The following is a 25,770-nucleotide window of genomic DNA, read 5'->3' as shown; positions in this document are numbered from 1 at the left end:
GCAGCACTGTGAAGACCTAGATCATTTTTAAATACGTTTAAAACCCGCTTCGATTATAATTATTGGCACTTGGACGACCTGTCTCACTGATCATCTAAGTGCCGATTTAGGCTGGTTTTTAGACGTATTTCCATTTTGATTATGAGCCCCCTAGGTTTTTATGTTTCCGTGAAAATAGGAGACAAATTTATACTGGGTTTTACTAAACTATGGTAGAGGTTTGTACCGCAGCCTGAAGCACTAAACGCTTCAATGTTGCTCCGATACTCATAGAATTCCTATGAGCATCAGACCAGCATCAGAACATTTAGCACCCTGGGCCACTGTAGAAACCTCTACCCCGGCTTAGTAAAAGAGGGTCTTAGGCACCTAATTTTGCATCCTAAATTTAGGAGTCCTCTTTTCTTGAATACCAAGTCTGGCATATATAATTCTGCTGTCTGTAGCTCTGTGTCAAACAGCCTGTGATAGGAATACTGTAGGAGTCTGATTCACCCTAATGTGACTGCAACCCGATTAAGTTATTGCTCAGACATCACATGATTCCATCTTCTATGAAGCAGCATTAGGTTCTTTCAAAATACGTAAATCAGGGGTGCATTCTAATTTTTTTCTACATGATGCTAAACTGTCAAATGATGCTAAACTGCCTTTCCCTAGATCTGTCATATGATTGCAGAGCATGTCTGTGTCTACTATGAGCTGAGTCTACATTGTTTTCAGAATGCTAGCTTAACCAGGTCTATACATGCAAAATACAGTTGAGAATAAGCATTAATTTCAGCCATAAAGTTGGCGTAAACGCTTCTGCCTAAATGCTGGACATGCATGTATAAATTATAATATTCCATAAATTAGGTGTGTAAATGCACACTCTCAGACTCTACCTATATACGGTATAAGAACATAAGTATTGCCTCTGCCGGGTCAGACCAGGGGTCCATCGTGCCCAGCAGCCTGCTCCTGCGGCGGCCCTCCAGGTCCTTGACCTGTAAGTTCCCACCACCTGAATTGTTTATGCCCTAATCATGAAGTACCCTGTATAGTACCCCTCTATCTGTACCCTGTAATCCCTTTCTCCTTCAAGAAGTCATCCAATCCCTTTTTGAAACCCGTTATTGTACTCTGTCCTATCACCTCTCCTGGAAGCGCATTCCAGGTATCTATCACCCTCTGAGTGAAGAAGTACTTCCTAGCATTCGTCTTGAATCTGTCTCCTTTCAGTTTTTCCGAATGCCCTCTTGTTTTTGATGTCCCCACTAGCCTGAAGAATCTGTCCCTCTCCACCTTCTCTATACCTTTCATGATTTTATAGGTCTCTGTCATGTCCCCTCTAATTCTCCGCTTTTCCAGGGTAAAGAGCCCCAGCTTCTCCAGCCTTTCGGTATATGCAAGGTTTTCCATGCCCTTAATCATTTTTGTTGCTCTTCTCTGGACCTTCTCGAGCATCACCATATCCTTCTTATGGTGCGGCGACCAGTATTGGACACAGTACTCCAGATGCGGGCGCACCATTGCTCTATACAGCGGCAGGATAACTTCCTTCGTTCTGGTAGTGATACCTTTTTTGATAATGCCCAACATTCTGTTCGCCTTTTTTGAGGCCGCTGCACATTGTGCCGCTGGCTTCTTCATTATATCCACCAATACCCCCAAGTCTTTTTCAAGTTTGCCTTCCCTGAATACCCTCCTTCCCATCGTATAGCTGTACATTGGGTTCCCTTTCCCTATGTGCAAGACTTTACATTTCTCTACATTGAAGCTCATCTGCCATCTTTTTGCCCACTCACCCAGCTTGTTCAGGTCACTTTGTAGATCTTTGCATTCCTCAACAGTTCTGACCGTACTGGAGAGTTTTGTGTCATCCGTGAATTTTATAAATTCACACTTCGTCCCTGTTTCCATGTCATTAATGAATATATTGAACAGCAACGGTCCCAGCACTGACCCCTGTGGTACACCACTCGTGACCCCTTTCCAGTCAGAGTAGTGTCCCTTTACTCCTACCCTCTGCTTCCTGTCCGCCAGCCAATTTTTGACCCATCTGTGCACGTCCCCTTCCACCCTGTGGCTCCACAGCTTCTTTAGTAGGCGCTCGTGGGGTACCTTGTCAAAAGCTTTTTGGAAATCCAGTACTATGTACAGTACTATATACAGTACTATGTATGTATTTACAAAAGGACAGTTGGGCATTGTTTTCTGTATTTCTACATATATGTGTCCCCTAATCATGCCTATTTTGAGGTAGGTGCCTAGTCCAAGGCACTTACCTCAAAGTGGCATGTGCCTCCCTTCAGTTGCCTATCATCCAATAAGAGCAATTTACATCAATTACAAGATAGTAATTGTCAATTATTGGCACCAATTAAGTCTATTAAGCAATTAAGTTAGGCACCTACATAGGCTAGGCATGCAGATATAGGTGCCTAACTTTAGATGGACCATATAGAATCAGGACCAAAATGTTGACCTCTTAAATATAGGCTCCTAAATTAGGACCCTAAATTTTCAGCTGAAAATTCATCTTAATTTAGGAGCTTAAAAGTTGTGTTTGTAAATTTAGACCTATCATTCGTTTAAATTTTTTGAGTCTAATTTTTGAGCTTCATGCTGAAATTAGTGCTAAGCTCCTAACTTTCCACACCTCTATGTTTCCTGCTTTGTATTTTTCTAAAGTTAGGTGTCTATTTGTATTTTGAGTACAAATTAGGCCCTCATTGCTAGTAAATTTTCAAAATGGTAAATTTAGGAGCACAGGGCTCCTTTCATCAAACCACGGTAGAGCTTTTTACCATGGGCCTGCAAGGTAAATGCTCCGACGCTCATAAAGGAGCCCATAATTCTCAAAGTTAGGAGAGTAAATCCTTTGAATAGCAGGCCCATATATACACATGTACTTTATGCACAAATATTTATATTTGTTCCTGCGCTGATGCAGAGAAGTTCTGCATTTTCATTTCAAAGACATGTGAAACAGCAGAGCTATGTATTGTCACATGGATGAGAAAAGGATACTCAGAGCTTCCGTGTGTTGAATAGATTTTTTCTGAACTAATGTTCAGTGATACAGTAAACAGTTTAGATTTACCTTCTTTTTCTTTTACGCTGTTCACATAGGAGAGGAGGTTCTCATTGGCTTCTACACAATACACATCACGAGTCTGAATTCCTCCTCCACACAGAGCTGTTTGGTTTCCTCTTCTTTTGTCTTGTTGACTGAGTAGAGGATCTACACGACATTCAGTCCATTCTGTGGTTCTCCAGATATACCTGTAGCAAGAAGGTTATTAAGAAGAATAAGCATGCATGTGCTTCAGCTATCATGATGTCATACCAGTCTTATAAAATGCTGAAGTAGTCACAACTACAATGTATGGTAGATATTATTCTATCTAAAGTAATTTCCTTCCCCTTTTCAGCATATCTGAATACAGATAAATCTAAAATAGACTATAAACCACTTACATGTTTTTTTAACTATGGTATAATAAATAAAGCAAAATGTGAAATAAGGTGATTTTCAAACACAAGGTAGCCACATACACTAAGGGAAAAGGAAATATTGTCTTCCCTGATAATTTTCTTTTCATTAGTCCTACCAGGCCAATAAAGAGAAGGGAAAGTTGTGCCTGTCGACTATCAGATGGAGACAGAGAAAGTAAGTAGCTCTTTGTGCTTTGCCTCTAAATGGGATTGTGCAGCCATAGAATGCTCACGAGGCCATTAGAATGCTCATTAGGTCAGCAATGTGCTGAAGTGTTGGTCAGGAGCAGACCGACAGTGGTCTGGGCCCCCAGACAATAAGGGTCATGGATCTCTAACCACCTATCAAAAGCGATTAAATCTTTTCCAGAGAAAGGAAAATGGTAAAACCAAAGGACATAATTTGAGGTTGAGGAGTGGTAGATCCAGGAGCAATATTAGGAAATTCTACTTTACAGAGGGTGATGGATGCCTGGAATGTGCTCCCGAGAGATGTGATGGGGAGGAAAACGGTGACGGAGTTCAAAGAAGTGTGGGATGAACGCAGAGGATTAAGAATCCGAAAACAATAGTAAATATTGAACTAAGGCCAGTACTGGGCAGACTTGCACAATATGTGTCTGTATATGGTCTTTTGGTTGAGGATGGGCTGGGGAGGGCTTCAATGTCTGGAAGCGTATAGATGGGCTGGAGTGTGATTTGACGGAGACTTCGGCAGTTGAAACCCAAGCACAGTACTACTCATGCACTACTCACACAGCAAATGCTCACTACTCACATAGCAAACTACTATTCCCTACTACTCACACAGCAAACGCTATCCCCTTTAGCTGAATGAATCAAATGGATATTCTTTAATGAAGGAAAAAAATAAAATACAGCAATAGTATAGATGGGTTCAATTCTCTACTGCTGATCAACCCAGCACCCAAAACTGCCTGAAGTAGTACCCGTGAAAACAACTTACTCCTTTTCGTCAAGTGGCACTGCTGCTACTAACCTCCCCACTGACAACCACGCTAAGCACTCTGTTCGCCACCAAAAGCTGACACTGGTGGCCCAAAGCCTTGACATTCTAAAGGAAGACCTTTGCTGCATATGCAGACAATCACCTGACCCTTCTACTACCCTCCAGTACCTGACAAGTCTTTACCATGCCTACTCCTACTTTTTCCCCACCCTAACTCATCTTATGTCATCTGCTATCTGCCAACCCCTCCCTCCCCTTAAATGAGTAGGCTTGGGATCAGCTATATTATTTGCCCCTAGCCTACTTATTCATTAGCTTAAAGGGGGTCATATTAAGATGCCTGAAAAACCGCCAACCTGTAGGCATGATTCATGTGGATTAACTATATTTACCTATAGAACACATGATTAAAGTCTTTTCAATGAATTTCTAAATACACTCCCTACTTGGTGAAAACTAAATAAAACCCATAAATGTCTATGAGACGTGCTATAGTGTTTGGTTGCTTCTAATCACATCCTAAACTAAATTCATTTTTACCTTTTCTTTCCTAGCTGCCAGCCCATGTTTTTAATTCAAGCTGCAATTTTTTTCTTACTAATATAAGGCATTCCTACTCACCAGGGATTAATGTCCAAATATTCTCCAAATATTCTTTTAGATATACATTTTCTTTCAGAGATGAGTAAGTTAATACATAGGGCTCCTTTTACTAAGCTTCAATAGCGATTTTAGCGCGCGTTGGACCTTAACGCCAGCATTGAGCTGGTGTTAGTTCTAGCTGCATAGCGCGCGGTAAAATCCTGCGTGCGCTAAAAATGCTATCGCAGCTTAGTAAAAGCATCCCAGAGTCTTTATTCTGCACTTTCTTACTTTCACCCCACTCCAGAAACTGCTTGATTATGAATACAGAATATTTAAATATTCAGAATTTCTATCAGACAGACTTATGTGTAAATATTTTATTTCAAGGCAAGAATTATATTGTTGCCTGGGAAGCGCTGAAGTGCTCTGTTCAATTAAGTTAAGCCTAAGCTTATTGTCCTTGACATTGATTTAGGATTACAGGGAATAACTGAAAAGAGAAATATATTAAAATATATGTGCTGTGAAATAGTATCATGAGCCCTGAAATAAAGAGGGGGGTGGGGGATATTTCCAAGGTTCCTTTGATGAAAAGCATGAAAGTATTTTTCCACCTAAAGCAAGCTAAATTTATGTCTGTTTTCCATTTCAAAAAATTGAGAGTATTTTTTTTTGTACAGTTGGGTTTATTTCTTGGCAGTGCACAAGTCCCCCCACTGAGCCCTGATGATTAATGAGAAGCTTGAGGCTTCTAATCAGTGAATGCTAAGACCTGAAAGATTTCTGACTCCATGTAAAATCCCCATCAAGTTTACAACGTGACAGAAATGTCATAGGAGTCTCTAGCAAGCCTTTTTTCCAAGCACATATCAAGGCAACTGTTGCATAATGCTAGCAGAGAAATTGAAAGAGCTGCTAGAATATGATCTCATTCAGGCAAATGAGACCTGGCAGTTACTGAATAGTACCTGACTATATAATGACATCAAGCAGTCTGCCATGATATCATATATCTTCTTAACATCCTTCATTTCTTTGAAGATTGAAATTACATTTTGAAATGCTAATATAGCTTCACTCAGTAAGGGTGAGAATATTTTCAGGAATGTTCCATCAGTTGCTCATACATTATGGAGGTTATTTTAGAAGTATCTAGAAATATAGGTGACAAAAACAAATGACCTGGCCAACAACTCCACACTTGCAGCACAGAAAGCTTTTCGGGAGATTGGTGAGGGTGTGAAACCTTTTGTAAAGACTTTAGCTTTTTCTGAAATACTGCCTGCATATGGAAAATGAGAGCAAAGAGTGAAAAACACAGAGGACTTTAATAGATGGCTCAGAGCCTGGTGTCATCAAGAAGGTTTCAGGTACATAGAAGGATGGGGAAATACATGGAAGGACAAGAAGCTATATTGCACTGATTGGCTACATATTACTACAGCAGGAAAAAGAAACCTTGCAGAGAAATTTAGACAATATTTTTCTAGGCATTTAAACTAGAAGGTGGGGGTGGTGTATGTACGAAGGACAATTATAGAGACCACCCCCGGCAAAAGAAAAGATGTGATAGTAGTAAAGGCTGCAACATAAGCAATATCAGCAACTCATTTCTTAGTATTGCAACGGAAAGTGAAACGACACAAAAATCCATACGAAAAAGGAGATTATCGCTGAAAAATAGCTGGAAAGCGATGACCACAAATGCTCGCAGTCTAAGCAACAAAGTTCATGATCTGCAAGCCCTGATATTAGAGGCAGATCTAGATATTGTTGCTATCACAGAGACATGGTTCAGTGAATCACATGGATGGGATGCAAACATACCGGGATATAATCTTTTTAGGAAGGACAGAAATGGTCATAAAGGTGGAGGAGTAGCTCTCTATGTAAAGATCAATATTCAAGCGACCGAAATGCAAGGGACCTGGGGAGAGGAAGAAGCAATATGGATTGCTCTGAAAAGAGAAGATGGAACTTCTATCTACGAGGGTGTAGTCTACAGACCTCCGACTCAATCGCAGCAAATTGATAAGGATCTGATTTTGGATATCCAAAAGTTTGGAAGGAAAGAGGAGGTTCTGCTGTTGGGAGATTTCAACCTGCCGGATGAGGACTGGAATGTTCTGTCTGCGGAATCGGAAAGAAGTAGGGAGATTGTGGATGCCTTTCAAGAGGCTCTGCTCAGACAAATGGTGACGGAACCCACAAGGGAAAAAGCGATATTGGATCTGGTCCTCACAAATGGAGAGAGTATCTCTAATGTTCGAGTGGGTGCTCACCTGGGTAGTAGCGATCATTAAACGGTTTGGTTTGATATAACGGCTAAAGTGGAGAGCGGCTGCACGATACTTAAAGTCCTAGATTTCAAACGTACGGACTTTAATGCAATGGGAAAGTACCTGAAGAAAGAGCTGTTAGGATGGGAGGACATAAGAGAAGTGGAAAGACAGTGGTCTAAGCTGAAAGGAGCGATAAAAATGGCTACGGACCTTTATGTGAAGAAAATCAATAAAAACAAGAGAAAAAGGAAGCCGATATGGTTCTCCAACCTAGTGGCTGAGAAAATAAAGGCGAAAGAGTTGGCGTTCATGAAATATAAAAAAACCCAAGAAGAGGAGAGCAGAAAGGACTACAGGGTGAAACTGAAAGAAGCCAAGAGAGAGATACGTTTGGCGAAGGCACAGGCGGAAGAACAAATGGCTAAAAATGTAAAAAAGGGAGATAAAAATTTTTTCAGATATATTAGTGAAAGGAGGAAGATAAAAACTGGAATTGCTAAGCTAAGAGATGCTGGGAACAAATATGTGGAGAGTGATGACGAGAAAGCAAATGTGCTAAACAAATACTTCTGTTATGTGTTCACAGAAGAAAATCCTGGAGAAGGACCGAGATTGTCTGGCAAAGTTACACGAGAAAATGGAGTAGATTCTGCGCCATTCACGGAGGAGGGTGTTTATGAGCAACTTGAAAAACTGAAGGTGGACAAAGCGATGGGACCAGACGGGATCCATCCCAGGATACTAAGGGAGCTCAGAGAGGTTCTGGCGAGTCCTATTAAAGACTTGTTCAACAAATCTCTGGAGACGGGAGTGATTCCTGGGGATTGGAGGAGAGCGGATGTGGTCCCTATTCATAAAAGTGGTCACAGGGATGAAGCAGGAAACTACAGGCCGGTGAGCCTCACTTCAGTTGTTGGAAAAATAATGGAAGTGTTGCTGAAAGAAAGGATAGTGTATTTCCTTGAATCTAATGGGTTACAGGATCCGAGGCAACATGGCTTTACAAAAGGTAAATCGTGCCAAACGAACCTGATTGAATTTTTTGATTGGGTGACCAGAGAGCTGGATCGAGGACATATGCTAGATGTAATTTACTTGGATTTCAGCAAAGCCTTTGATACAGTTCCTCATAGGAGGCTGTTGAACAAACTTGAAGGGCTGAAGTTAGGACCCAAAGTGGTGAACTGGGTCAGAAACTGGCTGTCGGACAGACACCAGAGGGTGGTGGTTAATGGAAGTCGCTCGAAGGAAGGAAAGGTGACTAGTGGAGTCCCTCAGGGTTCGGTGCTGGGGCCAATCCTGTTCAATATGTATGTAAGTGACATTGCTGAAGGGTTAGAAGGAAAAGTGTGCCTTTTTGCAGATGATACCAAGATTTGTAACAGAGTAGACACCGAAGAGGGAGTGGAGAATATGAAAAAGGATCTGCAAAAGTTAGAGGAATGGTCTAATGCCTGGCAACTAAAATTCAATGCAAAGAAATGCAGAGTAATGCATTTAGGGATTAATAATAGGAAGGAACCGTATATGCTGGGAGCAGAGAAGCTGATATGCACGGACGGGGAGAGGGACCTTGGGGTGATAGTGTCCGAAGATCTAAAGGCGAAAAAACAGTGTGACAAGGCAGTGGCTGCTGCCAGAAGGATTCTGGGCTGTATAAAGAGAGGCGTAGTCAGTAGAAGGAAGAAGGTGTTGATGCCCCTGTACAGGTCATTGGTGAGGCCCCACTTGGAGTATTGTGTTCAGTTTTGGAGACCGTATCTGGCGAAAGACGTAAGAAGACTTGAGGTGGTCCAGAGGAGGGCGACGAAAATGATAGGAGGCTTGCGCCAGAAGACGTATGAGGAGAGACTGGAAGCCCTGAATATGTATACCCTAGAGGAAAGGAGAGACAGGGGAGATATGATTCAGACGTTCAAATACTTAAAGGGTATTAACGTAGAACAAAATCTTTTCCAGAGAAAGGAAAATGGTAAAACCAGAGGACATAATTTGAGGTTGAGGGGTGGTAGATTCAGGGGCAATGTTAGGAAATTCTACTTTACGGAGAGGGTGGTGGATGCCTGGAATGCGCTCCCGAGAGAGGTGGTGGAGAGTAAAACTGTGACTGAGTTCAAAGAAGCGTGGGATGAACACAGAAGATTTAGAATCGGAAAATAATATTAAATATTGAACTAGGCCAGTTACTGGGCATACTTGCACGGTCTGTGTCTGTGTATGGCCGTTTGGTGGAGGATGGGCAGGGGAGGGCTTAAATGACTGGGAGGGTGTAGATGGGCTGGAGTAAGTCTTAACAGTGATTTCAGCAGTTGAATCCCCAGCATAGTACCGGGTAAAGCTTTGGATTTTTGCCCAGAAATAGCTAAGAAGAAAAAAATAAAAATAAAAATTTAAATTGAATCAGGTTGGGCAGACTGGATGGACCATTCGGGTCTTTATCTGCCGTCATCTACTATGTTACTATGTAATAAATCTATATTGCCATTGTTTGCATATCTCAGAAGTTATTATTTGCTCATCTAAAAAGCCATTATGCTCCCATATAGAATACCCTGCAGGTAGGTATTTAAAAGGTGCATGGTGGGGTTGAATGGTTTGAGCATGGTTTGATAGACAAATATTTCCCATTTTATAAGGAGAAGCCATATATAAATTAAAAATAAATCCTATGTCTGCTTTTGCCCCTTATGACATACAAATGCCAGCTTCCCATTTAAACCTGGGATCTAAATAAAAGGGACAGAAAAGGTTAAAAGAATCCCTCCTTCTGACAAAAGGCATACCCTCCTTAACCCTAACAAGGGCCATAGCCCGCATCCCCCTGAAAAATACCATAGCTCCCTGAAGCCTACATCAAGAGGTAACTATCCCTAATATAGAAACATGTCCCCTAGTGATAGTAAGGTGAGACTGCTGCTAGAGGCATCATTTTGAGGGACAACACTGGAAGGGCAGGAGCAATTGGGGATTACTCCTGCCCAGGAATTTCCTTAGGCTGAGGATGGGGGATCTTTTAAGGGGAGGAGCCTTGTGCGGAGGGGCATCTTGTTTAGGGGTGGGGGACTACTTCAGAGGAAGTCCTGGAGGTCACAGTTAGAAGCATCAGACTGCTTTTGGTTGCCTGATGTTCTGGGACAATAAAATAACGCCAGCTTTGGGCTCAGTTTATTTTATCATCATTTTAGGGCTATAACATGACTCGCGGTATACACCCAGTATGCAGTACAACATGTATTACAGTATTTACATAGTAATGAGATGCTATGTATGCATTTGCTTGTTTTGTATCTCATCACTATGTAGTCCACTGTGACTTAAATAAGAACATAAGAAATGCCTGCACCGGATCAGACCTGAGGTCCATCCAGTCTGGTGATCCGCACACGCAGAGGCTCAGCCAGGCGTACCCTGACGCATACATTAGTCACTCGTATCCCTCAATGTGTCCTGCAAGAAGATGTGCGTCCAATTTTCCCTTAAATCCTAGAATGGTAGTTTCTTCCACCATCTCTTTCGGGAGAGAGTTCCAGGCATTCACCACTCGCTGTGTGAAGCAGAACTTTCTGACATTTTTCCTGGCCGTGTCCCCTCTCAGCTTCAGGCCATGACCTCTGGTCCGAGTCTGGGTCACATTCGCCAATGTGAATAAATATTGCTACATTAGGTAAGACAACCTGCTTTAGTGCCCTTTAAGTCACGTTAAGGAGCAAATAACTTGTGTTTAATGCAGCTTGAACTCTTCCTATCTCAGGGAACCAGGACAAAACTTAAATTACTTGGATTTAACTGAAAATCCATGTCCTCTCAAAGCTTATAGGAATTAATCAGATGAAATTGTTTGTGAGAGCTAATAGACTTTTCAAGAAGATCAAATAGCACAGTTACTTACCGGAGCCCGGATGCGGACAGCCTTGCAAGAAGACTTGCTTGGAGAAACGTAGAAGTTTCGAGTCTGCCGCACTGCACATGCGCAAGAGGCTTCCCGTCCAGCACAGGGCGAGTCTCTTCAGTTCAGATAGTTAGCAGAGAAGCCAACCAGGGGAGGTGGGTGGGTTGTGAGAATAACTGTCTGTTGTCCCTGGATAACAACTGTTACGATAAGTAACTGTGCTTTATCCCAGGACAAGCAGGCAGCCTATTCTCACATGTGGGTGACCACCAAGCTAACCAGAATGGGATGGTGGGAGTGTTGGCAACTTAGGAGAATAAATTTTGTAATACTCTCTGGCCAAAATGGCCATCCCGTCTGGAGAAAACAGCTTGAAGAGCTTGAAGGTCTGGATTGAGGCCTGGATGAGGAAGGCTTTTCTGCGGAAGAAGACCTGCGCCTCGATGGATGCCTCGATCTATGATGAGAGTGCTGCCTGGAAGTAGGTCTCGGTAGAAATCGAGGAGAGGTCGCCCTAAGCCTGGAGATGGGCAGTGCCGCTGGTGAATGAATAGGGCTAGAAGCTGTAGATCAAAGGATCGAGGAATCTCGAAGCACTCCCAAAGACTCAGCTCCTTGTATGGAGTGTGAGGATTCCTGTCGAGACACTCACAAAGACTTAACTCCTTGCATAGAGTGTGTAGACTCAGCTTGAGGCACAGGCAGGGAATCGACCTCGCGGGAGACTGCTGATTGCCCAGGTTGGACTGCAGGAAACAGAGTTGAGGCAGGAATGTATTTGATCAGTAACTGAACAAATTTCTGCTCTAACATGGTCTGGAGAGAAGCCTGCAATTGTGGATCCGAGTCTGAAACTGGACCAATTGCTGAGGCTATAAGCTCCGAGGTGGCAGTAGAAGCATGCTCTGGCTTGGACTGATGCTTGGATAACTTGAGGACCACCGCAGGAATCTTCTGCTTAGGTATCTGACCTGAGGAAAGCTCAGGGGAAGATAAAGCAGGTGTACTCGAGGCCAAAGACGATCCAAACGAGGAAGGTCTGATGAGACTTGAGGTCAGAGTCGTGGAAGCAGGAGGACCCCCGGCTGAAGTCTGGACCGAGTCAGGGCCCGAGGTCAAAAGTGTAGCCAAAGAGTCCATCCTGAACAGCTTTTCCACTTGAACTAGACAATGTTTAAGGGCTCGAGGTTGAAGAGTAGCACAGAGCGGGCACGACTTCAGACTATGGTCAGGTCCGAGACACTTAAGACACCAGTGGGGTGGGTCCGTGAGGGAAATTACACACTGGCACTGGCTACACTTCTTGAAGCCCGTTACTGGCTGGGACATAGAAGGGAAGATAGCCGCTGTGAAGTAGAAGCCCGCAGGCTGCGGGCGAGCGGCCTGCCCGTCAGTCAGTCGATAAAAAAAATGTCTTTTTTTTAAGCAGAAAATAAAGAAATGAACACAGCGATTTGCGAAAGAACTAACACAAACCGCGGTGAAGAGAAGGCACGAAGCAACGAAGACAAACTTCTCAGCTCCGCGGGGAACTGAGGAGACTCGCCCTGTGCTGGGCAGGAATGCTCTCGCGCATGCGCGGTGCGGTAGACTCTAAACTTCTACGTTTCTCCAAGCAAGTCTGCTTGCGAGGCTGTCCGCTTCCGGGCACCGTGGATGACGTCACCCACATGTGAGAATAGGTTGCCTGCTTGTCCTGGGATAATTATTTAATATTGGTGACTTTAAAGAGAAAAAAAAGGAAGTAAATATTTGGAAACCCTCACCATACCAAATCCCTAACGGCTGGATTCTATAAACTACGCCGTTGGAGGCTGCTGATCGCTTGTCAATCACGCAGTAGTGCCATTTCTAGAACCATGGCTTTCTGAAAGGTTGGCACTGGAAATATAGGCCAGAGTTTTCAAGATCCACTTTTCCAGCACCTATCTTTTACTAGAATCACAGCTACGGAGGCGCTTTATGATACCTAACACAACTTTCAACATTAACCACACCTACAGTGGTGTTAGGCATTGTAAAACACCTCTGTAGATGGGAGAACAGTGGCTGTTTCCATTTTTAAAATTGGTTTTTAATTAGTTTTAAACAATTAAATTAGGTGGCGGTAGGATGCCTACTGCCACCTAACTTACCCCCTCCCACCTTTTACTAAGATGCAGTAGTGGTTTCTACCATGGCACGGAGCACTAATTACTCCGACACTCATAGACTTCCTATGAGTGTCGGAGCAGCATTGGAGCATTTAGCATTCCGGGCCATGGTAGAAACCTCTGCCTTGGCTTAGTAAAAGGTAGGGTTAGAGTGCTGTTACTAGAATCAGGGCCTAAATCTCCAAGTGTACATTTCAGCACTACTCATTATCTGCATTAAGAATATTTATTTGTTTTTTCTAATCAATATTCCTACTATAGGGAAGAAACAAACTTATTTTTACACTTTAATGTTCAACATTCATAGGCATACTCCATCAATGTGGGTGCTATTCCTAGCTGTTTCTTCTTTCAAGTGTTATCAGTTGATATTCTGCTAGCACAAAATGGAAAGAGAGAAACCTTGGAAGCTTAAAACATATCTACTGTAGACTGAGTATGCCTGGGAATTCTGGTTATTGAAGTATGAGTAATCATGGGCCTACTATAGCAGATTAAGGGAATGTTTTTATGTTTAACCTATTTTTAAAGATGTTTTATCCTCTTGAGAGAGAGGCAAGATTTGTCAAAATATGCATCATGGTCTGGTGTGGAATGTATTTTGCATTTTAATATATTCAAGATTCAATAAAGCTGGGATGTACTGGGAAAGGCAGAGCCTTTGGTGATCAATAGTGACTCAATAGAATTGATTATATAGGAAGATAATGTGTGTCATCTCAGGTCAAATGAAAGGCCCATCTATCCTAATATCCTGTCTCCAAATATGCCAAGAATACATTTATTCCTTGATGTTCACATCGAGATATAAATAATAGCTTTCCCATGTCTACAAGGCTCACAGCAATTTATAGATTTTTTCTTCACGGCGTTGTCTAAACCCTTTTTCAAATTCACCTGTTATTTATAAGGGTATACAAGTGCTCACCTATTTAAAATAACTCGTGATTTTAAAGACCCCCCTATTACTGTAGCAATTGTTTACTCTATTGAACGTTTTAGACATCTTATCTTACACTGTATGCATAATTATGTGTAGTAATATACTGCTTGTAACCCCGTCTAGAACCCCAAACTATGAGGATTTGGTGGGATATAAGATTGCACATAGCAACATAACATAACATTATATTCCCTCGCAGGCCAACTTTCCCCAGCCTTGATCTGTTTAGCCTTTCTTCATAAAGTATCCATCGTACCTTCTATTATTTTAGTTGCCTTTCTCTCAACATTTCTAGCATCACTATCTCCTTTTTGAGATGTGTATGTGTGGTGGTAAAGGAGGGTAGCAGCAGTATAGCCAGGTTCTGATGTTAGGGGGAGCAGACCTTCTATAGGGTTGCAGTGAGAAGCTGAAGGGCTGATCTGCAGAGAGACTATTTTATTCATAATCCACTTGGAGGAGTGGCTGCTCCCCTTGCACCCCACCTAGTTATGCCTTTGTGTGTGTATAAGAGCGCGGTGAGGAGGGAACCAGAACTGCAGAACTTACAGTTGTACCATGGATTGCTATTATGTCATTATAATACATTATCCTCAGCTTTATTCACCATAGATAGGTATTATAAATATCCTCTATTTTATCTTCTATTCCTTTGTGAATTATTCTTAACATTCTATTTGCTTTTTGACTGCTGCTATACATTGAATAGGGAATTTCAAAAGTGTTGCCCACAATGACTCCAAGACCACATTCCTGGTTGGAAATTCCTAGTATAGAACCCAGAATTTTATATTTCTACTTTGTATAATTTTCCCTATAGTGTTTTTTCAATTGCAATACATTATGTAATCAGAAATGCCTATCTAAGAAATCTTATATTAAATAAAGGGCTCCTTTTAAAAAGCTGCAGTAGTGATTTTCCCATCGCAAATGCACCAAAGCACATTCAATTCCTATGGGCTTTAGTGCATTTGCCACGGGAGAACCAATACCACAGCTTTGTAAAAGGGGCCCAAAGTGTGAGGATTGAATAGATCTAGACTCACACAGAGCCACCAATGTCCATATCTCAAAAAAGTCATCATCGCCCACCAGTACTTTAAACCTTGCCCAAAATGCCACAACTGATCAAAACATTGTTCTACAAATTAATGATTTGTCTCTAAAAAAACAACAACAACACAAATAATAAAAGACATGCCAAGCTTTGTTCAGCAACGTCAAATTATCCAACTATGTTTGATAATATGATACATGGGTAAATCAAAAAGTAAAGGCAAAATACGCACATTTAATGGCTTTAATAGAAGTAACTGTGAGCGATTATTGTATCATTCAACCAGCTTCTGCATTCCTGGAGAGAAGAAGTTTTTCAGCTACTCCCAAAGCCATGTGAACACTGCTTCCTTTACTTCATCATTCTTTATCTTTTGCTCTCTGGGTCAGAGTGATGCACCCAAGTCTCATCACTGGTGACAATTCTCTTCAGCATACTGGTATTTTCTTCATACCATCTCAGGAACTGGGTCGCAACATCCACACACTGTTGCTTGTGCAGATCAGTAAGCTGTGCAGACTTTCTTGTATCCCAAGTCATCATTCATTATGGCAATGCAGATCCACAGCTGATATCCAAATTAGCAGCCAATTGAGACACCGTTATCTGTTGGTCTTCTCTAATCAAGGCATCTGCCCTGCCAATGGGTTCTTGTGTGCATGATGTTGATGGGCAACCAGAATGACCTTTGTTAGTCAATTCACTAAAGTTGTGGATGAACTTTATTCCTTTATGATTGTGGATTACCCTTTTGTTTTAATAAAGCCTGCATCAGTAACATCGGACTCCAGTTTTCTTTGTATTGGACCTTCGTCGGTTACACCTGCTCTTCCCACTTTAAACCTTTTTCATTCACTCATAAATCTTTCATTTATTCATGATGCTATGTCCATACTGAGTCAATATCCGATAGTGAATTACCACAGGTTTCACTCCCTCTGCCCAAAGAAAGCACACTACTGCACATTGTTCTTCGATGCTGCAATCTTGCAAAGGTGCATCCATGTTTCTGACCTCGCAGCTGCCACTCAACTAAAGGTCGAGCAGTGCACTCGAGCACTGCACTGCACATTAATGAGCTATCAGAGACCCTCTCCACCTTCTTCCATGAGAAGATCATCAACATCTATGAAAACCTTGACCCAAAGGGGCACCATTTGTAATGGATACAGGAGCTTCGGCAAGAGGACCATTTTAATAAGGGCAACGCGCCCCAAGAGCGAGAGAGGAAATTCCATCCACCTCTTACACAAAGCTCGAACTGCCTCCAATTTATCAAGTACGTTCTTCCGATAAACCACCCCCGGATCTGCATGCAGATATATTCCCAGATATTTGAGCGTACCCTTAGACCACTGCAGCGGAAAGGAAGGATCATGACACAGAGCGCACGGAGGGCGTACCGCCAAGGCTTCCGACTTATCAAAGTTAATTCGCAACCCAGAAAAGGCACCAAATCTCTGTATAAGGTCTATTAATCGAGGAACCCCATCTGCAGCGTCCCCCAGAAAGATGAGCATATCATCCGCAAACAAATTAATTTTAAATTCCTGGGAACCCAAATGAATACCCTGCATATCAGGGTTCTGTCGAAGCTTAGCCGCAAGAGGCTCCAGAGCCAAGACAAAGAGCATCGGGGAAAGGGGACAGCCCTGGCGCGTCCCCCTCTCGAGTTCAAAAGAAGAAGTAAGCTCCCCATTAATCAGGATCTGGGCCGTAGGATGAGCGTATAATGATCGAATCCCATTCAAAAAGCTTCCCATAATGCCGAACTGAGGAAGAATCCAAAAAAGATAGTCCCATAACACTTTATCGAACGCTTTTTCCGCGTCTAGGCTAACTATAAGAGCGTTCTTCTGTCCTGGGTGTTGCCCAACTAGTCCAGGATTCTGAAGCACCGAAAGCGCCCTCAGCACGTTGGCAGAGGGATACCGGCCCGGCACAAAACCTGCCTGGTCTGAGTGGACCAAACAGAAAGATGTGCAGGCCTATAGGGGGCTCATTTCGTCCTTTATATGGCGCTCTCGCCAGGTGAAAATTGGCTACAACAAACTGATTAGGGGGCGCGAACACGGAGGGGTGAACTTGCCCGATTTGCGTCTTTATAATGCCGCTGCTTTGTTGAGATGGGTGCATGAATTATATATGGGAATTGACAGGTTTGCCCCGGTTGGATTCTGGCACCTTCTGTCAGCTCCGGTGTCCGTTTTTAACCTCCTGTGGCATGGGGCGGGACCCTGCCCTTCTATGCTTCGACCCTTGCGAATGGCCTGGTGCTGGTGGCGGTCTTCATTGGGGGGCGCGGTGGGTCCCTCGCCTTTTACGGAACTGGTGGGAAACCCTAAGTTTACTGCTGGATCGCTACATGTTTTTTTTGCCTCAGCTCGGAAGTCTGGGTGCCGTTTTGTGGGACAGGTTGTTGAGGCGGGGTCGGGTTCGGTTCCCTCTTTTTTGGCATGTCGAGACCGCTGGGGTTGGACTGCAGGGTCTATGTTTGCATACCTGCAGCTGCGTAGTTATTGTTTGGAGCTCCGATCACCGGAAAATAGCTTGCCCACTTTCACTTCCTTGGATCATAAGTTTCTGAACGCCCCATCTGAATTTAATACGCTCTCGGAGTGGTATAAAGTGGGGAAGGAAAGAAGGTCTAGTAGATTTCTTGATGACATGGCAACAGATTGGACTTTAGCTTTGGGAGAGCAGGTCACTGCTGATGAATTAGTTCTGTGCTTTCAGGAATGTGCCTCTGCCTCCCCTAATGTGAGTTTGCGGGAAGTACATCTGCAGATTCTACACCAATCTTACTTAACGAGATGTAAGGGTCGAAAGATGGGGTTGTGGCCTGATGACTGCTGTCCCCGTTGTCCAGCTCGTCGGGACACCTTGGTACATCACTTTCTGGAATGCTCATATGTAGGGCCCTTGTGGATTTTTGTGCTTCGGGAGTTGGAGAAAGTTATAGGACTGCAAATAGAATGGTCTTACAAGACGTTGCTGTTGGGTGTCACAAGTTCCCTGGTGGAGGCGGGTGTTGGCGAACCTGGGAGGCGCTTTCTTTTGGTGGCTTTAGGAATCACAAAGAAGCTAATTCTTCGCTACTGGATTGGCACCATGCGGCCAACAGTCCAACAGTGGCGGGCCAATATGTCTTTGATGGCTGGATGGGAGAGGCAGCACCGCCGGGGGGTTGCGAGCTGGAAATCTAGGACCTATTTGGATTATTGGAGTTCCTTTTAATGCTGGTTAGAGATCAGGGGTGCACAGGGGGGGGGAGGGGTTGGGGGGAGGGTTTCACTCAAAAATTGGATCTGCATGGAAGATGATAGGTTGGGGATCTGTTTATTTTGTCTGTTCTTTACATGAACCCTTGAATTTTGTACTTGATGTTTTTCTCGTTTGGTCACACTTTGTATCTTCTCGTATGCATTGATCCTTCAATAAAAATATTTTCAAAAAAGAAAACCTTGACAATACACAATCCCCAATAAGGGTTCAAACACCAACCACAATCCCCCGTACACATCCACCAACCAAGATCCTCAACCACTTCGAAGAAGCATCGCCTGATACCTTACCAGCAATTCTTGACAAACTACACCTTATCACCTCCATCCATGACCCCTGCCCCCCCCCCCCCTCACTGCTGAAATTAGTTAAAGGTCCCTTCATTAAATCCATCCTGCTCCTTATCAGCATCTCACTATGCACAGGAGAGGTACAAACCATCCAGAAATCATCAACAATCAAACCCCTTCTAAAAAAACAAATCTTGACCCATCTAACCGTAGCAGCTATAGACAAGTGTCTAACCTTCCATTTGTATCAAAATTCTTGGAAAAAACAGTCTTGAACCAACTAACCTCCTTCACAGAGAATCAAAACATCCTGGCCACGAAACAATCAGGCTTCAGGAAACACCACAGCACAGAGATAGTCCTACTCGACATCTTAGATGACTGTTGGAATTACTTGGACAAAGGCACGGATGTGCTCTTTGTTCTATTAGACCTGAGTGCGGTCTTCGACACACTTGACCACAACATCCTACTCTCCAGACTCACTGAAATTGGAATAAACAACACAGCACTATCCTGGTTCAAGTCCTTCCTGACAAGCAGACAACAATGCCTTCTCACTAACTCCCACTTGTCAACACCAACTTCGCCAAAATATGGAGTATCCCAAGGAGTTCTTCTATCTCCATTGCTCTTCAACATCTACATTAAACCAGTGATTGAGATTACTGCAAGACATGGGATCCACATACATTCGTTCGCTGATGAAATTCAGCTTTACATCCTGTTGGGTCCAACATGAGATACCCAACTTGGAAAACTTACAATCTGCCTAGATGAGATAAAGTCATGGATGACATCAAACACACTCCAAATAAACCCATCCAAGACCAAACTACTGTGAATCCATAAAGAGAGATGCCAGCCTCTCATTTTCATCACAGATTTCATCCTTTTACCACCTACGCCAACTAAAGCATATCCACCAATACTTCCCAGAAGCAGACTTTTCTCAATTGCTATACGCCTTCGTGCTTTCACGCTTGGACTACTGTAACAGCCTGTACATAGACCTCCCTATGAAAGAACATCAACTACAAAGAGTCCAGAATACCACAATTTGGCTATTAAAATACCTTGATCCCTTCGATCCCACTACCCCAGCACTAACAGAAGCACATTAACTACCCATAGCGAAATGGATCATCTTCAAACAATTAACTATCACCTTCAATCACTTCTGCAACAAGACCCCCCAGTATATATCTAAAAAACTCCCCATCTACCAACCGACCAGACCACTCAGATTATACCACGAACGGCGACTGTGCATTTCATCAGTGCATCATCTCCACATGGAAACCCCCAGAAACATTCCTTTTCCCACACCGTGGCAAAACTATGGAACCAACTCCCTCCAGACACGTGTACTATAGAAGACCTACTACCTTTCTGAAAAGCAGTAAAAAGCATCTTGTTCCCAAACCATAGCACTCCTGCACTGAAGCCTTAGTGAATAAACCGTAACGACACTCTAACCCGACAGCACACAACTAGTAACAAGATGCTGATCGCTACAAATGCCTTCTATCCTCCTCATATCAACAGTCCAATTACGGACATTCCCTCTTCCTCTATAGCCATTGACCTAAACTCATAGATCTGGCCTCGATGCTGTAGTACACCGATTACATGACATGATGTAAACCCAATCAGGATTAAAAACCATGGCTATCACCGCTACCGATCGAATATCCTTATTGCAAACCTAATATCCCCCGCCACAAGTATGTGCTTATTCCACCCTCCCCCACACCATTTGATGTATGTACCTAATGCTTTTATCCTATACTGTAAATGCCCTCTGTTCTCTCCCTACCAAGCAGTATTTTCTATGCATGATTAACCATGTACCTCTAAAACGCTACGATTGTGTTGTTTCTACCCATGATATAGAATGTACCTCTTCCCCTGCATCTCAAACACTGTGAGTGTACTACTGTAAACTGTTCCGAACTCCTGGGTAGGACGGAATATAAAACTGAAATAAATAAATATCCAACAGGCAATGTATGAGTACATATGTTGCATTTTGCTAGCTCTATTCCAGTTATCGTGTAATTTAACAATTGTCTTTAATTTTTGATTCGCCCTCACATAACAGACTTCTTCATAGGCAAAGAAATCCCAGATGATAATCACTGCCAGTGTTCACACTGAATTTGAAGCTTCAAATATGTCTATAATGCAAATCAAATACTGCTTCAAGCTCTAGCGGTAGTACTGTGAGACCACTAGAGATGTAAGCTAGGCTATCGGGAGGGAGGGTGATCTCAGGGGATTCGCCGGGGGGGGGGGTGTCTGTTCAAAGGAAGAGGTCAAGAAGGGGGATAGTAATTGAGATGTGTGTGTGGAGAGGAATAGGGAGAATGACAGATGCACTTATGTGGGTCTCAGACGTTATTTAGCCGGGATGCACATATCTATCTTATGTGGGTCTTGGTTAAATATTGGCATAAAGCCACATATGTTTGAGCAGCCAGAAGCAGTCCTGGTCAGACCTGGATATTTAATTCCGGAACCTGGACATGACCCAGCATTGACTATCCAGGTGTAACTTAGCCAGCGACAGTCATCATTTTTTAAAAAATGCTGAATATCCCTGGCTGAATATTGACCGGATCAATTTTAACTTGCTTCTGGTGTTCTCCATCACATCCAGCCTAACCAATAGCAGAAATAACTAAACCAGCTGTTTAATCTACTGCCATTTTCCTTTTTAATGTAGTACAGTTTATACTTACGTAGGACAAGGTAGAATGCCATCTCCGTGTGGGACACACTCTTCTGTTTCCTCTAGATCTGGGCATTCGCTGTCACTGCCAACTGGAAACTGTGTGATAAATCTTGTCCTTGTGCGCTTTCCATGAAATGATAGCGTGTGACATATTCTTAAGCAGGGACTCCATTCTGACCACTCTGACACTTGGCACTCCTTAGTAACAACACAGGACTGAAAAGTGATTGGCAACTTGTCTTGTTGGCAAAAGCTAGAAGAGAGTAGTAAGACTGTCAGAAGATTTTCATGCAAACAATAATTTAGCATAAATATGGCACCTGCAGCATTATAAAAGCAATAAATAGTATTCATATGATGAGTCTGCCAGCAATAGTTAATTGAAAGGCAGTAGTTAATATACATAGTCATATTTTGTGATAACGGGTGTATGGTCCCAGTTAGGAAGAGGGAAGTTAGGCCCAACCCTTCACTTGGAAAATTTCCAAAGAACCTTACAATATGCTGATAGTTAAATATACCAGAAGTTGTCAAAGCTAAGTACTTTAATCCTTATTAAAAGTGAGATGATATATGGAACATTTGTTATAGTGGTATTAATAGGGTTTATTTATTTATTCAATTCATTTTATATCCCATTCTCCCCAATGAGCTCAGAAGGGGTTACAGGTTAACATACATAAAATAAAGACAAACGGTTACAGGTTAGCATACAGAGCAGGTTAACATATATAATATATAGACAGAATGGTTTGCAATTTGCCAAACTTATAATACAGTGTGTTTATCCTAATTTGACATACTTATAGGATCTCATTTAATATACAGGTTAACTTACAGAGTAGACATTTCTTTACATTTCTTTTGAAATCATACAGGTCCAGGATTGGGTGAAGAAGGTAAGTTTTTATTGTTTTCCTAAAGTTCAGAAGTCCTTCAAGGGATCTGATCTTTTGGGGCAGTTGATTCCAGTAGCTTGCTATGAAATGGGAGTAGGATCATTTTCTGGCATTTTGGAGTTGGAAGGCACGACCAGGGGGCATTTTCAGATGTGTTTCCTCTTGGGAGTGGAGCAGCCTGTTCAGGATGTATGAGGGAAGTTTAGCTGAGATGTACTCGGGTGCCATGTTGTACAAGGACTTGTATGCTAGCATCAAACCCTTAAAGATGTATATGCTATAAGTATTTGTACACATTTGAACTATAACTTACATATTAACTTTAGTTTTTAAGTGACCCTTTTACTAAAGGGCGTTAAGTCTTAACTTCCACTTAGCACACAAGAAAACACCATAACAAAGATAAAGGGATGTTTTGCCTAACTGATCTGCTACATTTTTTGAAGGTGTGAATAAACATGTAGATAAAGGAGACCAAGTTAAGGTAGTTTATTTAAGCACCCTTTTATCAAACTGCATTAGGATTTTTTTTATCTCCAGCTGTTGCGGTAAAATCTCTGATGCTCATAAAATTCCTATGAGAGTCAGAACTTTTACCATAGTGACCAGGGGTAACGCTAAAGCAGCTTGATAAAAGGGGGCCTTAGATTTTCAGATAGCTTTTGACAAAGTCCCTTAAGAGACTTCCAAGGAAATTAAAAAGCCACAGGATAGGAGGCAGTGCCCTGTTCTGAATGGGGAGCTGGTTAAAAGAAAACAAATAGTAGAGTCAAATGGCCAATACTCGGTGGAGGAAGGTGAATAGTAAAGTGCCCCAGGGATCTATTCTGGGACCAATGCTTTTCAGCACATTTATAAATGATCTGGAAATAAGAACAAGTGAGACAATCAAATTTTCATATGACACAAAACTATTTAAATGCATTAAATTGCATTGGGACAGTGAGAAATTACAGGATATTTTTACAAGACTAGAAGACTAGGGGGCTCATAATCGAAACAGAAATATGTCTAAAAACCGGCCTAAATCAGCACTTAGACGATCAGTGAAACAAGTTGTCCAAGTGCCGATAATCGAACCTGGTTTTAGACATATCTAAAAACAACTTAGGCCTTCACAGTGCTGCAATATGCCCAGAGCTAAAAGGGGTGTTTCAGGAGGAGTAGCAAGGGCGAGATTTGGGCAGAACGTGGGCCGTTCTAGAGTTAGTCGTACTGCATGTATAACCGAAAGTTTTACAACACTGTCTAGATCAGGGGTGCCTAATATGTCAATTGCAATCGACCGGTAGATCAGGAAGGCAACGCGAGTCAATCGTGGAGCCCATCCCGGGCTCCGTGATAGACTCGTGTTGCCGTCCTGATCTATGGGCCAATCAGCCTTCCTCTCCCCGACGTCCCCCACCGCCGCCCCAAGCTCTCCCTGCAGAAGTGTTGGACCACCAGCATTCCACTCCATGATGTCAATTCTGACGTCGGAGAGGAAGTTCTGGGCCAGCCAATCGCTGCCTGGCTGGCCCAGAACTTCATCTCCGATGCCAGAATTGACATCAGGGAGCGGAATGCTGGTCAGTGCGATGCTTCTGCAAGGAGAGCTTGGGGTGGCGGTGGCTTGGGGGCCTGTTCCCTGATGGCAGCAGCGGCAAACCTAGTGGCTTGGGGGAGGGCAGGGAGACAGAAAGAAGGGGGGGCAGGGAGACAAAGAAAGAAGGGAAACAGAAATAAAGTGGGAACAGGGAGACAGAAAGAAAGGGGGCATGGAGAGAGAGAGAAAGAAAGAAAGGCAGGGAGACAGAAAAAAGTAGGGGGCAAGGAGAAGAAAGAAAAAGTTGGGGGAGAGAATGAGGTCTGGAGGAGAGGAAGCATACAGGAGGCTGAAAGAAGGGAAGAAATATTGGATACACAGTCAGAAGAAGAAAGTGCAACCAGAGACTCATGATATCACCAGATAACAAAGGTAGGACAAATTATTTTATTTTCGATTTAGTGATCAAAATGTGTCCGTTTTGACAATTTATATCTGCTGTCTATATTTTGCACTATGGCTCCCTTTTACTAAACCACAATAGCGGTTTTTAGCGCAGGGAGCCTTCGAGCGTCGAGAGCAGCGCAGGGCATTCAGCGCAGCTCCCTGCACTAAAAACTGCTATCGTGGTTTAGTAAAAAGGGAGGGGGTATATTTGTCTATTTTTGTATGGTTGTTACAGAGGTGACATTTGTCATCTGCCTGGACCTCTGAAAAAAATCCAGGAATATAAATGATAATTAACATTTTCTCTGCCTTTCAGTGTGCTTTGTATTGTTATTTAATTTTAATTTTATTGTTGGTAGATCATTTTGACTTAGTCATTTTAAAAGTAGCTCGCAAGCCCAAAAAGTGTGGGCACCCCTGGTCTAGATGAACATTGGATGTTGTGACTTAGGCCATCTAAAACCAGGGCTAAGTCACAAGAAGGTATCCAAAGTGACCAGATAAGCACTGCAGACACAAAGTACAGACCCCCACACACTGTCCCAGTGATCACTAACCCCCACCCCCATAAAAATCATAATAACAACTTTACATATCTGCCTCTAGAACACCAACACCTGGCAGCCTGGAATAGGAAAGCCTAGTAGAGCTGCACAGAAGTGGCTTAAGTGATCTTGGGGGTGGGTTAGTGAACCATGAAGAAGAGGACCCAGGCCCATAAGCCACTCTAATCACAGCATTCATGGTGAAACATGTGCACCCCCCAAAAACCCCAAACCCTTTTGTACTGTCATATAAGTAATACCTGTAGCCATAAGGGCTATTGTGGTGGTAGACAGGTGGGTCTAGTCAGTTCTGGGGGGTGTTTAGGGGGGCTCACCATGACCTATAAGGTTGTTGTGGTGAGATGTGTATGTGGCACCCTTTTTGTGAAGTTCACAGCAGTGCCCTGTAAGGTAACCCACTATTCTGGTGCAATGTTTAGGTGTCCAGTCCATCACTTTGCTGACCCCGCCCATGTCCAAAAGGTCTTTTTCTAGGCATTTTTGACTTGGACAAATTTTTGGTTGAAAATGGGGTATAAAGATAGATGACTTAGTGGTCTGGAAGATCAGACGGCTGGACGTACTGTTAGACGATTTTTGAAAAAAAATATCTTGGATGTATTTTTTTAAAATGGACCTTTTCCCACGTCTGACTTTGGGCGACTTGCGACTTAGGCCCA

The 25,770-nt window shown here is 42.9% G+C and overlaps 1 protein-coding gene across 1 annotated transcript in view; it reads right to left on the bottom strand.

Annotated features, from left to right (window-relative positions):
• The window catches only part of THSD7A (thrombospondin type 1 domain containing 7A), a 763,222-nt gene that overhangs the window by 286,217 nt on the left and 451,235 nt on the right, over positions 1–25,770 (bottom strand). Inside the window, exons 5-6 of the mRNA XM_033931006.1 lie at positions 21,682–21,927; positions 3,089–3,270 (exon numbers count right to left, since the gene is read on the bottom strand). Coding sequence (XP_033786897.1) covers positions 3,089–3,270; positions 21,682–21,927 — 428 coding nt within the window. The remainder of the gene's footprint in view (positions 1–3,088; positions 3,271–21,681; positions 21,928–25,770) is intronic.

Source organism: Geotrypetes seraphini, chromosome 2 (genome assembly GCF_902459505.1).
Source record: "Geotrypetes seraphini chromosome 2, aGeoSer1.1, whole genome shotgun sequence".
Taxonomy (NCBI): domain Eukaryota; kingdom Metazoa; phylum Chordata; class Amphibia; order Gymnophiona; family Dermophiidae; genus Geotrypetes; species Geotrypetes seraphini.
This window is presented reverse-complemented; position numbering and strand designations above follow the sequence as displayed.